At 40.5% G+C, this 16,301-nt stretch overlaps 1 protein-coding gene across 1 annotated transcript in view; it reads right to left on the minus strand.

Annotated features, from left to right (window-relative positions):
* GPC4 (glypican 4) overlaps positions 1 to 16,301 on the minus strand; it is a 118,100-nt gene that overhangs the window by 35,710 nt on the left and 66,089 nt on the right. Inside the window, exon 2 of the mRNA XM_033201326.1 lies at positions 1,342 to 1,500. Coding sequence (XP_033057217.1) covers positions 1,342 to 1,500 — 159 coding nt within the window. The remainder of the gene's footprint in view (positions 1 to 1,341; positions 1,501 to 16,301) is intronic.

Consider the following 16,301-nt stretch of genomic DNA (forward strand, 5'->3'; position numbering starts at 1 on the left):
CTGTGAATATTCTTAACAGCTACAGCATATATGTACAGAGATATGGGTAATAAGAAGGATATATAGATATAAATTGTTCCCATTCATCCAGGGAAAGGTAATAGAACTAAGACACAATTTTCCACATAGTGTGTTTGAAAAAATGGGTAGGATCAATGGCATACTACATAGACAGTGTTTTAGTTCAACTACATTATAGATTAAATATGCTTTTGTGGTCTCACCTGGGAACCTAACACTTATTAAATTGGCTATAAGTTTGAAATAACAAATCTCAAAGCCAACATTTGAAATACAACCTGTTCTTTAACTGAGGACTGCCTTATCAGCTATATCAAATCTAATTTAGTCTAACTTTCTCACCATGGTAACAAGCCCTTTGCAGAAATACTCAAAGACATTTCATATCTAGAAAATTTGTCTTGTACTTCTTCACCACACATAATGTCAAGAAAAGCATGCTTCAAAGGTACTATGTAATTAGAATGGCCTTTAAAACAGGCACAAAGGAATCATTCCTCTTAAAACTAAATCTACTTCATAACAATCTTCAAACTGAGTGAACAGCACCAGGGAAAAGAATCCTGAGGTGTTTTGGACTCCATATTCTATTTTTTAAAGTCTGTTATCTGTACCATTGTTCAGATAGGACCAAAGTACACTCTCAATTGGCTCATACTGGTTATTTCTTCAATATAAGAGAAAGTGTGCCTGTGAGAAGTCATGTCTGGCACAGGTGATTAGAATGGGTTCTGTTGTGGCTTTTACATGAAAAGACTATGCAAGAGCTTCAGTTAATGTGAGGCTGGATGGAGCCCAGCTTAATGAAGACTATAGTAAAATAGCTACTTTTGGGTCTCTGCTGCATGGAAACTCAAGAACTTTAATCCTGTCTGTGTTCTGCAAAACTTTTAGGAATTCTAGTTGTCTTTGGGGATCTACTTTGAAATTTAATTTGAAGTCCAGCATCTGTAAATTCTCTCCATTTTGACTAAGACAGTTTTCAGATGCCTGCTTTTTATTAGGAGGTCTTTTTTTTAAAAAAGGGATTTGCGTCAACAACACTATTCTGTGTTCATCCAAGAAAATAAATGAAAGCATTTAAGTTAAACTAATCTATTTTTTGGCTCCTTGTGACCATATTTCCATAATGCCTACCATACAGATTCCAGTGCATCCGGAAGTGTTCTAGCCATAAAGCTACAGGGCTAACTCGTCTCTGGTATCCAACAAAGACAACATCTTGGGAGAAAACTTAAGCACTGAGGGAGCAGAGGAGCTGTGAAAAAGCTACAGTACAGACTTAACTGCCGGCTCTTACATATGACTTGAATAACATACCATCAAACTTCTTGTAACGTGAAGCAAAGACAGCCTGCAAATGATTGCACTGTTCGCTGACCACACTTTTGAAATCATCTTTACTTTGCAGGCTGTACTTCTCCTCCATCTCTTGAGAGCAGCAGGTAGAACCCTGGGGACAGATCTTCAAATGATCACCTGCAAGATAAAAAGTAGGACAGTCAATGTCTATCATCATTCATCAAGTCCAAGAGGAAGGGTTTGATTTAGGTTCATTTCAACCTGTGAGGTTCCTGCAAAGGCCCAGGCATCATGTGTACCTAACGAGTTCCAGGAAGCCTAAAAATATTTATTCCCTTTTTGAGAAAATAAATAAAGCCCTCTTCCAAAAAGCAAAATAACTTTCCAATCAGAGAGATGGCTAAATCACAGGAAAATTGGTGTGGTCAATAAACAATATAGTATTCCATGTCAACTAAAGTCTCTTTTATAAATTCCCAGAGATTCTCATATTCTATGCTAAATACTGCAGAAGTCATGCAAACGAGACACAGTTTTTCCAGATTTGGGAGTTTACACTCCAAGAGAGATTGTCCTTAATGACGAATGATTTATAAAATATGTGACAACAGACAAAAACTGAGCAATATATGTGCAATAGTTACACTGTGGGGAAACAAAGGGATTTGTACATTTCAAGGGTTGTCAGCAAAGAGGAAACTATAGGAGTTTATGCTGGATGATCTGAGCCTATGATAAATCACAAAGGGGTAATGGTAATCCTCAATCCTTGAGTTTAAGATTTTTTAAAATCCAATGTATTCTGTGCAGATGTCAGAGACTGTATCTACCCTATGATTCTGTATAGGGTAGCATCATCCCAGTATAGACCAACAACTTCCAATAAACGCCTTTATGTAGTGATGCAGCCCCAAGAGTCAAGGGAAATGTCAAAGACACATCACTCCACAGCAACCCAACCCACGAAGTATCTCCCTCCTTTATACCACTGCATTTCGCTTGCAGTGTGAAGGTGAGGTTTAGGCAGGGTTTTTTTCTATATGCCCCAGAGTTCCCCCCTTGTTCTCCGTCACAGAACAAAAATTGTGCTTTGAAGAGACAGTGTCTCTTCCCTCATAATGACCACAAGATGCAATGCCACTCAAAAATAAACCCCACTAGCTACTATCACTTCAGTCTCTCCAATATTAATTGGTGTGGTATAATTTTGTATACATGTTTACAAGGATTGACTTTCACTGTTCCTTCTGCTATTGCTGTCCGTGTTCTATGTAAGTCAAAACGGGTCCGAAGAGAGAGGTGATCTGAGGAACTCAGGAATGAGTATATTGAAGACATATGAACCTGTCAATGGTAAGTGTGCCCAATCAACAAAGTGATGGGGCATTAAAAGCTAATCATTCAAACAACACTAATCATGGAAAACGAAATGGTCCATGAGCTGGTCATTGCTGTTTCTTGGCCATGTGTACTTACAGGAAATAGGGCTTCGCCTAACAGAGATATCAAAGCAGCTTTAGGGTAGCAGGGTACTTCAGATAAAATTGAGCTGGCAATTTATTTGACTAACACTAGATTGTCTACTGCGCATATGCAAATAATTATATAATCATATATGTTCCCGATCATTCTTCCTTCCTGGCAATTAAAAAGTAAGGAGAATGTTACTGCCCCCAAAAAAGGGGAGTATGCAGCATTAAAGGACAATGTAAGGAAGACAGAAAGGGCAACAATCTTCAAATAACTCCCTCATCCAGAAACTGCTAAAAGTTTCTTTTGGCATTTCTGAAAACCGTGGTCAACAGATAATTCTAACAGTAAAAAAAGGAAAAAAAAAAAAAAAAAAAAAGGTTGTGTAATCAAGTTTAGAGCTGTGAGACTGCAGAATATCTTAGATCTCGTTAGTGACAGAAGAGGGGTTGCTACAGCTCGGTTTTATGGAAACACCTTTGTTACAACCAAAACAAAACTCCCTCTTCACTGGCTTAACAAGTTCACAGCAGGCCTTTGGTACTGGGACACATAATTAACACAGAAAGATTCAGCTGTCTCCTGGTTTCAGGGTTGAGGTAAGGGTTCCCTCCATTACAGTCTTAACACAATTAACTAATACATATTACACTCACAGCCCCTCTAGAAAATGAATTGGATTGCTCAGAATGAGAACCCACAGAGGATGGTTCAAATGAATTACTTCATAATAAAGACTTTAAATAAAATTTTTAAAGATTGTTATAAGCTAAAATTCATTATAGGATAGGCTGTTTTCTCAAGCACCTGCAAAGATTCCATTGTGGTATGCATGAATTTTTAAGGCAAAATAACTTGTGAGTTTGGAAAATAAACTATGCTCACCTAATGTCAACAGGGTTCACACATAATAAGGGTCACTTACTGGATCCTATCAAAATAGGTTTCTAAGTTCACAGAAAAGTACCCATCTTTTTTCCCTGCCCCCAATGTACATGGGTACATGCACAAACACATGCGCACACACACACATACACCTCAAAGCAAGAAAATCCTAAGAGACAGCAGAAATAATAATTTTCTCTGTTGAAGAAGGTGCTAGATGTTGACAGGCTTAAACTTACCCACAGGAAATTTATACTAAGGATATACCCTTCAAAAATGGGTAGCAGCAATAAAAGTTTTCCTAGTAACCTGGTCCGAGTGGATGGCACCATTTACACTGGCACACATTAAAGGCCCAGAGTGGTCCAGGCACTCCACCCATCTCATCTCCACTAGTGACCTTCAAGCAGAACCTTATCGAGACTTGCTGATACTGGAACACTGGGGCATGTCTTTGTTTTGGTGCCTTTTTTTTCTTTCTTTCTTTCTTTTTTTTGAGACAGAATCTCAGTCTACTGCCCAGGCTGGAGTACAGTGTCATGATCTCAGCTCACTGCAACCTCCGCCTCCTGGGTTCAAGGGGTTCTCGTGCCTCAGCCTCCCAAGTAACTGGGATTACAGGCATGTGCCACCATGCCCGGCTAATTTTTGTATTTTTAGTAGAGACAGGGTTTCACCATGTTGGCCAGGCTGGTCTCAAACTCCTGACCTCAGGTGATCTGCCAGCCTCTGCCTCCTAAAGTGCTGGGATTACAAGCATGAGCCACTGTGCCTGGCCTGCAATATCTAATTTTAAAAAGAAAAAAAAAAAAGTGCACTTTCATCTCAGAGAGATCTTTCCGGGAAGATTTTGTCTAATGGTGAAAGGCTTGCCTTATGTAAAGGACAACAACAGGGTAGATACTTGGCTAATGTTTCTGTTGGCAAAGTCATCTGCCCCTCAGTGCAAAGTTCGCACTTTGGGCCATATAGCCCTGAATGCACCACTTATCCTGTCTGCATTTCTAAAAAGCATTACTTGAAAATGTAATTTGACATTCTTGCCAAAAGCCCTGTGACACACGTAGTCCAAGACATACTTGTGAATTAAACCCCAAGACATACTTGGGCTACTGGGGATTTAGTGCCATAACTAGTTAGTGCTAATGAGAAGCACAGGGAGGAAAAGGAGGACAAGTCTGGGTACATTTGAAAATGAAATTATAGCTCCATATTCTGGTAAAAAATCTTTGAAGACTCGAGCAACTAATTCAGTTTTTTTTTTTTTTAACTTGAATATTTCTACTTTAAGCACCCAAAATGGTTTATTTTGAAAGCTAGGGCGTGCATATTATTTGAAAGGCATTCTGTCTATGTGTTTGAGACTGCTTCTAAAAAATGCTGTGTCTGAGTGAGAAATCTTTTCTTTCTGGAGATTTCTTTCTAAGCCCGGTGATCTTATATTCTTCTCATTGAAGAAAGATGCCACAAATTTTCCTTTAGGCTGAGAGAGCTGAACACGAGGACAACAGAATAAAGATGGGACAGGTAGACAGCCACTGTGGGGGTAGCATTGGACACTTGTACTTTTTAACAAGGGCTCTAGGTGATTCTGACCCTTCCTTAAGAATTGTTGCTAGAAAGGCTTCTGAATTCCAGCTGTGGAACAGCTGGTTATAGCAGTTGACCATTAGTCTACTACCTTAGTGAATAGTAGATTATGATCTACAACTGGCATCTCTCCCATATTTCCCTAATTCAATCTCCTGCTTCCATGACTCTTGACATATAGTTTCTTCTTCATGTATCGCTTCTAGTCCCTCAAGACTCTCCTGTCTGCTTTCCACTCTCTTTTCACTCTACCCATGTAGTTCTCTCTGACCCCACCCCACCTCTTAAATGGTGCATAATATGAAACTGAAGGGTTTTTTTATTTGTACTTGTTGAGAATTCCTTGTTCTTAATTTAAAAAGCAGGTGAATTCAATGCTTTATGATTTTCTAAGGAAGCACCTAAATTAAGTTGCTTTTGTACATGGCCCTTGATTAGTTTTTTTCTTTGTGGGTCAGTGGCCCTCAATAGAAAAAATGTCCCCCAGCCCTGTCCTAGGAGGCTTGGATGGGATTCAATGAAGCGTGCTTTTAAAGCTTAACTCTCTGGCATTAAAAACAAAAAAATCACTCAAAAGAGCCAAACTTTTTCAATCACACCAGCTCTATGTAATTTCTCTTTAGTCTTAATATCAATGCCTTAGTTTTCAAAGCTGAACAAAGACAATCACAATAAATTACTCTCAATCCTGCTGAGTATGTATTGGTTCTTTTTTTGAAGCACTTCAAATCAATGGTTAAAGAAGTAGGCATTGAATATGAGGAATCTATTCCATCATTTAACAGCGCTCTGAGGCAAACAATCTGTGAAACTGTGCTTTCTCATTTTATCTCATTTATTCCTCTCACCAAAGGCCGGCTCTGATGTACAAATGGGATGCAGCTCATGTTCGTTTATTTTCAGTTGCTCATAACTCAGCTTCCCATAGAAAATGTTATAAATGGTAGGTAGGTTCTCAGGCTAGCCCTCAGTTTATTACTACTAACTTGACTATTTTCAACTATGTCTTACAAGCATTTTCTATATGTCTCTCAGAAAATACATTTAGAAATCCAACTAGATGCCAAGAAAGTGTCTCTCCAATTCTCACACTTTTTTGGGAGGTGGGGCAGTAATAGAGGAATACTGGTAGTTACCACTGAGGGGTCAGCTTTCTTTCTGTACCTGCAGGAAATAAAGTAAATCTCTAGTGTTTACTCCCCCAGTGGCCTAAATGGAGAAAACAGAGCCAGAAAATAATTGCAAGACACTGGGAGAGAACCCAGGCTTTGCCTGCACCAGTGGGATTTTTAAGGTAGACACTCTTGGTACTCGGACTGATTTTACCAATAATGCAACCAAATGCCTTTGGTAAATAAGAGAGACAAACTGTTTCCTAAGGGTAAGGACTGTAGTGAGGAACATTTGAGAAGAACAGACTGGAAAGCACTATGTAAATTGCAAACATAAGAGACTATGATTTTGCATTGGCCTTTCTTGAAGAGTGCCTCACTTGAGTTATGAAGAAAACTTAGCTTTTTACAAGGATTTTTTAAGGAGTGAATTTAAAAGGTTCCAAATATTTAAAACTACTTGGATCTTTTATTCTGCAGAGATAGCAGCAGTCTAGGGATAAGAAATTAGATCTAGCCGGGCACGGTGGCTCACACCTGTAATCCCAGCACTTTGGGAGGCCGAGGTGGGCAGATCACGAGGTCAGGAGATCGAGACCATCCTGGCTAACAGGATGAAACCCCGTCTCTACTAAAAATACAAAAAGATTAGCCGGGTGCCTGTAGTCCCAGCTACTCAGGAGGCTGAGGCAGGAGAATGGCGTGAACCCGGGAGGTGGAGCTTGCAGTGAGACGAGATCACATCACTGCACTCCAGCATGGGTGACAGAGCGAGACTCTGCCTCATAAAAAAAAAAAGAAGTTTGAGCTAGAAGTCAGGAATATGGATTTGAAGCCCAGCTCTACATGATTGGAAGCTTTTGGTAAGACTCTTGGGAAAGTCAGTTACCCACTGGAACCTTAAAACGAAAAAAGCCCTTTGAAAACAGGGAGGTATTATATAAATGTAAAACAGTACAACTGCAAAACAAAGAAAGAAATGAACATATCTTATGCTAAGTTACTGAAGTTTTATGTGAAGAACAATTTCTGACAACTTGTACTAGGTGAGGGAGAGGGGCCAGAAAAGCAGCACCTTGTTAAATTCAGTTCAGCCTAAAGTGCCTCCTTACACATTTAAAGTTTGGTCTAAAGGTTTCTCCATACATAGTGAACTGTAACCTAAACTGGGTGTGTAAACAGACTGTAACCTGCTCTTGCACCAATCACAGGTGGCCAACGGTTCAAACCATGTTCAAATAAGGAAATCACTGAGCTGTAACCAACTCAGCTGTTTCTGTACCTCACTTCCGTTTTCTGTAAGTCACTTTCCCTTTTCTGTCCATAAATCCTCTCCGACTACATGGCAGTACTGGAATCCCTCTGAACATATTCTGGTTGTTGGGAGGGGTGATCAATTTGCAAATCATTCTTTGCTCAGTTAAATTCTGTTAAAATTAATTTGTCTGTTACCAATAGAGGGTCTTGACTGCAAGTTGTCCAGGTTCTTGGTATTTTGAACAAAGAATTGGACAAAATGCACAGCAAAGCAAGGAAAGAATGAAGCAACAAAATAAGAGATTTATAGAAAATTAAAGTATTCTCCACAGGGTGTGGGCCACCCAAGCAGTGGCTCATGGGCCCCGGTTACAGAATCTTCTGGGGTTCAAACACCCCCTAGAGGTTTCCATTGGCCACTTGGTGTTTACCTCATGCAAATGAAGTAGTGGCCTGCAATCAGTCTGAGGCTAAAATGAAGTTACAAAGTTACACTCCTATGCAAATGTCTGATTAGGAAAGCAACCAATCAAGAGGTACTTTATTTTTTATTTTTTATTTTTTAATTTTTTATTTTTATTATTTTATTATTAGTGTTGCTGTCGCCCAGGCTGGAGTGCAGGGGCGCAATCTCGGCTCACTGCAAGCTCTGCCTCCCGGGTTCACGCCATTCTCCTGCTTCAGTCTCCTGAGCTGGGACTACAGGCACCCACCGCCGCACCCAGCTAATTTTTTGTATTTTTAGTAGGGACGGGGTTTCACCATGGTTTCAATCTCCTGACCTCGTGATCCACCTGTCTAGGCCTCCCAAAGTGCTGGGATTACAGGTGTGAGTCACTGCGCCCAGCCCAATCAGAGGTACTTTCAGTTTTCCTCCTGCCACACAGAAAAAGGGGGAAGGTAGGGTGTGGTGTTGCAAAGGAAGTAGCCTCTGGTCCTTTTGTCACTTAAGCGTGGAAAGTTGGGGTTTTCCTTTCAGTTTAGTTCTTGGAAGTCAGCATGAATTAGCCTCAGGTTCTCTGCCTCCAGATCCTATTCTCCTGCCTCATGTCCAAAGTTTTTCTTTTAACAAACTTTCCTCTTCTAGCAAGTACAGAAAGATGTGGAAATAGGGCACATCAAGGAGTTGAACGGCATGCATATGTGATGGTGAACCGATGGCGACCAAGCCATCAACCAAGGAATTCAAACGGCCATCAAAAGCAAAGCCACAGGAGCTTAAGGAGACATGATGAGGAAATATAATGTGACATCCTGGATGGGATCCTGGAACAGAATAAGGACACTGGTGGGGGCAGGGGTGAACTAAGGAAATCAAACAAAAAGTTGTATGCAAATGTTCATAGCAGCATTATTCATAATAGCCAAATTTCCATCAGCAAATGAATGGATAAACAAAATGTGGTCTACTGTATCTGTATAATAGAATATTACTCAGCCATTAGAAGGAAGGAAATTCAGATACATGTTACAACATGGATGAATCTCAAAAACACTGCTAAGTGAAAAAAATCCACATTCATATAAAATGTCCAGCATAAGCAAATCTAGAGATAGAATGTAGATTCTTGGTTGCCCAGGGCTGGGGGAGAGGGGAAAGGATGAAAGTGAGGATGCCAGCTAAAAGGTGCGGGGTTTCTCTTGGGGGTGATGAAAAATTGATTTTGGTGATGGAGGTACAACCTTGTAGATTTAAAGTCACTGTACACTTCAAATAGGTGAATTATTTGTTACATTAACTATATCCCAATAAGACAGTTACCAAAAAGCTCAGGAAATCAGAATTAAGTGTGGACTTCAGTTAATAATTTTACATCAATATTGGTTCATCAATCATGAGAAACATACCACCCTAATGTAAGATGTTAATAACGGGATCCTGGGGGTGAGATATAGGAAAGTCTATGTGCTATCTTCCCAACTTCTGTAAATCTAAAACTCTTCTATTAGAAGTTATTTTTTTAAAGAAAAGCGAGTCTTGGCTTTCAAATTAAAAAGCATAAATACATGTGGCCAGCAGGGAAAAGCTTTCATCACGCTTTCAAAAATATAAATACTTGATGTAATTCTAATATTGGGGAGCTGTATTAAGCTATTATTTGCTGGAGCAATTTTCCTAATCCCTCAATTGCTACTTTACTCTTTTTCTAATTTTTATTGTTCTAAAAGTAAAATAATTCCTTGCTGTTGGTCTAAAGCATTACCAAAACAGTTTCTGTTCATTTCTTAGATCTAAATTCATGTAGCCACAAAGTGAACTAAAATGCAGGTTGCTATATAACTCCAGCCCCTCTAAGCTATCTAAGAACCCCATGAGGAACATACAATGCTCTGCCTCATGGGAACAAAGAAAGAAAATCTCTAAAGGTTTTTAATAACTCTAGGGAGGTGGAGGGACGTGTACATTAATCCATCCTCCCTCCTTCCAAAAAGGAATGAAATTACTGCATAAAATGTGCTATGTGCATCCAAAGCCTGGAGTCATCTGACCTTAATAACAAAGCATGTAAATTACAGTCATTATGCAGATGTATGATTTGAGATCACCTACCAATCAGTAGGAGAAATGCAGCCAGTTAGCATTTTGCAAAACCTTGCCAAAATATAGCTCTGGAGGGCTTAAGACTGCCAATTATTTCTAGGTCCACTAATCCTGCAAGGTAGGATACAGAAGGCCAGTCAGAAACACATACAGTTCAATAATCAGTTTTATTATATTTTTGTAAGAATAACTTTATGTAAGGGTAGTTGGAAGAGTTAGGGTTGCTACTTTAAAACTCTACATTTCATTTCAATGAGCTTATAACAGCTTTAAACTGCACTCCAGATAGAAATCAATCAAGGCTTCTTATTGCTTTTTAAATGATAAGCAAATTGTGAACCAATCTGACAAATTAAGAACCAATTCTGATAATCTTAGATCCCCATTTTAACTGTACCAAAGGTTTATTAAGTAAGGCACACCAAACCAAACTGAGTGAATGGCCTGAAATGCACACTTTGACCTTGTGTTGCCATCACTTCTGAGCAGCTAGAGCGACTACATCTATTTTGCACATTTACAACCACTACCTCCAGGACTCAAAAGGAATAGTAATACTACTAGTGATTAACCCAAAACTCTCCAAAAATTCTGAGGCTCCTGTAAATACTTTCTAAGCAGTGCTAATAAAAGGCTCACGAAGTGTGCTGGGGACCCTTGCGGGATAGCAAGGAGCAGACAGGAAAAGATGGAACTCTCTTACTTGTTTCGCAACTAACAAAGGAGATCTTTTCTGTCAATAATTCAGCTGCACATATCTTGGTAGCATCGTTAGAGAATTTCTCTTAAGTAGCAATTATGATTTTCACTAGGCTCATAATTAACAGAAGGCCTAGGGATAAATAAATGATTCCAAATGCCTCTATGGATTTCATACTCATTCAAGTGATTTAAAGGCGTCACATGTGAGTTTCAAGCTCTTTAAGAGAAAAACAAACACACAGACTTTGAGGGTGTTTGTTACATAGCGCCTATGAAATTAAGATTTCCACAACTCTCCTCAAAGTCCTTCTTGCTTTACTGGTGAATTTTTCTCATACTCCCACTCCTCCAACTCTGAGGTTTTCTTTTTACGGAGAGTGAGATGAGAGACAGTATACAGACTGAGATTCCCAGGGTTGATCACGTCTGTTAGAGCCCCAGCGATACATTCAGTTACGAATAAAAAGCAGTCTAGACAGAAAACGCCATGGGTGAGGATTTTATTTTCCCTCTGGAACCTGTACCCCCAAGCCACGCATCATAATCGCTGGCAGACCAAGGCCTTGGCAGGGCCGTCTCTGAGACAGCTGATCAGACCTGGCTTGGAAGGTCATGGTGATTCCCAGAGTAGGAGAGGGCTAGCCGCCAGCACTTTGCCCTTTCTTTGCATCTCCAGTGACTGCCCCAGTGGGCAGTCTCCTGCACACCATCACAGAAGACCTCGGAGAAAGCAAAAGGAGGAAGGTATCCTCAGGAAGACATCAGAGACACCCCTTTCCTCCTCCCCCAGGGGCTGACTCAACACTGACTTCCAACAGCAGGTAATTTTCCTTATTATTTCCAAATAATCTCTAAAGAAGATCCTGGGAATCTCATTCTCAGATAGCCTGCCACAGCCATTTAGAATTCACAGGAATATCCGAAATGGTCAACAGCTGAATTTGCTGCAAGTATAGAAGAAAATACAGTTGGTGGGTGGGGAGGCTCAGAGATACCAGACATTTCTCTGATTGTTCTAATTGAATGATTAAAGCCTGCCTTTTTACATACATTTCATGGATTGTGTGAGTCATGACAATTTGTTGTTGTTGTTGAGACACAGCGTCTTTGCTCTGTCACCCAGGATGGAGCGCAGTGGCGTGAGCATAGCTCACTGTAGTCTCGACCTCCTGGGCTCAAGTGATCTTCCCACCTCAGCCTCCTGAGTAGCTGGGATTACAGGCGTGTGCCACCACATCTGGTTAATTTTTGTACTTTTTGTAGAGATGGGATTTCACTACGTCGCCCAGGCTGGTCTCGAACTCTGAGCTCATGCGATCCTCCCCCTTAGCCTCCCAAAGTGCTGAGATTACAGGCATGAGCCACTGCACTTGGCTGAGTCATGACAATTTTTAACATCAAATTATTTTATCTTTCTTAGTAATTGCTTTCAGCTTAAACAAAAGGGAAGGTAAAAGCTGTCTTTACCTTCTCTTAACCCTCCTTTTCACAGTATACCCAAAATTTCTCCCCTCAAAATACAGCATGATAAGAGGTTTTCAGTAAATTTATTGTCTAGAAAAAATACACCAGAAGAATAACATTTTCATTCATCATGAATTCTCCAAAAGATATTTCTCCAAATGGCTATCTAGAAAGCCTTTATGTAAACCTACCGATGGCAAAGTCCACTTCCTCACATAAAGAAAAATGATTCTGGGACGGGCACAGTGGCTCATGCCTGTAATCCTACCATTTTGGGAGGTCAAAGTGGGAGGATTGCTTCAGCCCATGATTTCAAGATCAGCATGGGCAACATAGTGAGACCCTGTCTCTACAAAAAATTTAAAAATTAGCCGGGCATGGTGCCACACACCTGTAATCCCAGCTAGTCAGGGAGGCTGAGGTGGGAGAATCACCTGAGCCCAGGAGGCTGAGGCTGTAGTGAACCATGATCATGCCACTCATGTACTCAAGCCTTGGGGTGGGGGAGGGGGGAATGTTTCATTCTGAAAACAAAACAAAAATACACAACAACAACAAAAAACAGTAATCCATGCAAACCATTACTCAAAATTCTAGCTAGGCATCAATAAAATGGTGCAGAGGAAAGTAAGATTTACATTTTTAATGTTTGTGCTTAATTACATCCTTTAAAACCCACTTCCACAAAATTCTTGTTAAAGGTCATAGTTAAGTTACAGCTTACTCTAATACAGATCTGCACTGAAGGACTCTTAATAAGTCCCAGTTCCCATGGATGTGGACATGAGCCACAGTTGACCAGGGGTTAATTTTATAACATGAGAGAAAAATTGTTCTGAACCTTGGAATGGGCAGATGAGGGAGGGGCAGAGCCCTCCTCATACTCCCCATCGTTTTGCAAGGCTGAGTTTCCCCAACCCTCCCAACTGGCCACGAAAAGTCTTCAAGCAGCATTTTATGCAATATGAAGCATGCCATTTTCAGTAAAAGCAAAACAAAAACTCCTTCTCCCCCATTATCTAATGCCCTAGCACCTGGGGCACATGCCCTACAATTTACTACCATTTAATAGGCTCTTTGTTATTTAGAAAAGTTTTGTTGACAAATGTAAAGATTTCAATGCATACTTCCTTTTCTAGGTCAGTTCCTGGAGCTTTAAGTAAAACTTGTCTCAGTCCTAATTTTGGAGTGAATGCCACTGTTGATGTTGCTATCCAGAGAATTACCTGCGTTTATCCCTTATCCTTTGTTTCCTGCCTCAAAGTCAATCATAATATTTGACGAAACAGTCCCACAATTCCATGGTGTGCCAGTTATTTTGAGTTTCCTTGGCTTGGTGTGAACCCCTAGCCCCCCACGGCCACCGCCTCCCCCCACCACCACCAAGAAAAGCGTTGTGATCTAAATAGATCACATGCACTGGTTTTCCTTTCTCTACATATGCATTAGCCACTTAAGAAACACAAGGTCACTAGCAAAGCACAGATTCCCCTTATTTAACAAAGTTGCCTTTCCTGGAAGACTGAGTTTGCTCAAGTTTTCAGCGTCCTCAGCCTTTATTATAGACTCTAACTCTACCAGCTTGCCTTTATTAGTGAGGCACCCCAGGTCTGACTGGGACTTATCCTAGTGGCTTCTTAACACCATTTGATTCTCCAATCTCACCTTTCAGAACCTTTCCTTTAGAATCAAACCTGTTAAATAACCACATTTTATTTATTCAGTAGGATTAGAAAATCCAGTATATTTACCACTTTGTGAACTCGTTACTTCAAGTAGACCACTGCAAGAGATTATCTGGGAATGGAACTTTGCCCTAACATTTTCCCCAAGTCGAAGTCAAAGATTTGATTCACTTCTCCCAAACTAACCTTTGACCTGATTTGGCAACACAAAAACATTGTTGGTCCTTAATGCAGTATTTATCAAGTGCCTCTTATGTGCCAGATGCCATCCATCAGTGCAGAAAATACAAAAGGTTTGGTCTCCGCCTCTTGAAAATTACAAGATGAACAGACATGGATTTTATTGTTGTTCTCTAGGCTTTTTCTCTCTCCTTCTTACTCTATAATGTTAATTCCTCCAACCCCCTCCCCACCACAAGATCTCTGAGGTCCTCTAATCTTATCTTGGAACAACTCAAGTCCAAAAGACAGGAGGAGAGATGATGCTAAATCAGGCAAATCAACTCAATCTATGTTTCTTCTCACTTTGGGACTTCAACCGATGTGCCATAGGGGTGCCTTTGGACAAAGTAGGAGAGAGTCGTACACTCAGATATAACCTATACATTGCCATATATACTATAGCCATTTGTTGAGACAACCAAAACTACTGAAGGCATTATCTCGGACTCAGAGCAAAATCTGACAAGGTAAGGGTGAATAAACAAACTCCTTGGGGACCTAGTTCTGCTGCCTTTCTTGGTCAACAAAGCAAAATCGGCAGAACAAAGACTTCCCACACACATGCTGTTTCATTTCCTTGGCTTGACAAATCAGAAATCACTAAACATTCAAATCTTCTTAAAAAAAACAAAAACAAACAAACAAAAAACTCAGACAATGTCAGTGCTTTGATTTTTAAAGGCCCTAACCTGGTCACTTGATAACAAGCTTCCCTAAACTTATATTTGGATAGTCAATAAATTATTGGCATAGCTCCATTCAATTTTTGTAGCAGAGGTCTCACCAGAGGAGAGCTTCTATGCCCTCAAGTGACTGATATATACTCAACAGTGAACAACTTGAGATACCACCCAGTGCCTCTCCAGCACACACCAGGAATAATCCCTGTTTTTTTCTGGGCTCTGTAAAACACTGATAAAAAGGTGCCTGAAATCAAAGGCAAGGTATTGATTAGCCAATTCTTCAGCTGGGCTGCCATCCAGCCACCCACCATTTTCCTCTGGTTTCTTAAGTACCACAGGGAAGGAAAAATAAAGCCAGATCTTAGGTGCTATATTAAAGTATTAATGTGTCTACTTATTCATGACATAAAAAAATATACTCCCTTAGAGAAGAAGATGGAAAAGTTATTGCCTCTTTGTCAGCAAGTGACACAGAAAAGAGAGAAACCAGTCATTTACTACATATTCAAGTCAGGCCTGTTCAATTCCTAGCCATCTTCAGATAACCCTAACCATACCAGGGCCCTCTTAGGCACCACTGGGCCAAAGAGATAGATATGAATGCTCCAGAAAGTGCATTGCAAGTGTCCTGGCCTTCTTTACTGAAGAACTAACCAAAAATGAAACGGCTGCCTGTTACCATTTTTGCTTTGGGTATGAATGAAAGGATAGGAGCCACTCTAATTTGAGCCTCTAAGAACTTAGGGTTCCTTCCATGGGGCTGATGTTGGAGTCACTATACAATGTAATGCCTGTCACAGGAGCTAAGAGAGACACCAGCACTTCAGAAATCTGGCCCACAGACAAGCTTGAGACCTGATGCTCACAAATTCAAAGTATCAGACAGCTTTCTCTGACCTGGTGCAACTGGGTGAGTGGGTGCTCATTCCGTTATTTCAATGTCTAGCTTGCCCTCCCTAACTCTTTTGGTAATGGGCCAACTGCTCACTCATAAACCAATTGATTTGGTCAAACATTTGATCCCAAAGAAGTTCCAATTACTCCTCTACTCCTAGAATGTGGCCTGTCAGCTACTTTAGGATAAGCAACAAACATGGGGGATGGGGAAGTTCTTTCTCTCTTACTCCTGCACATGAGAGGCCTGTAGGAGTGAGAGAGAAACAAATGGAAAGAAATAGGCCAAAGGAGGGAGGGAGAAAAAAAGACAGTATATATGACCAAGGGCCCAGGAGTGGGAGAGTCACCTACAATTGATGCAAGTGGTGATCTGGCACCAGGGCCTTTCGTTCTATGGTAACTCCCATCAAGCACAGGGACACGTTTTTCTCCCTAGTTTCCATTACACAGAGCCTGCAGATGGCACGCA

This window comes from Trachypithecus francoisi, unplaced genomic scaffold, assembly GCF_009764315.1.
Source record: "Trachypithecus francoisi isolate TF-2019V2 unplaced genomic scaffold, Tfra_2.0 Lachesis_group6, whole genome shotgun sequence".
Taxonomy (NCBI): Eukaryota; Metazoa; Chordata; class Mammalia; order Primates; family Cercopithecidae; genus Trachypithecus; species Trachypithecus francoisi.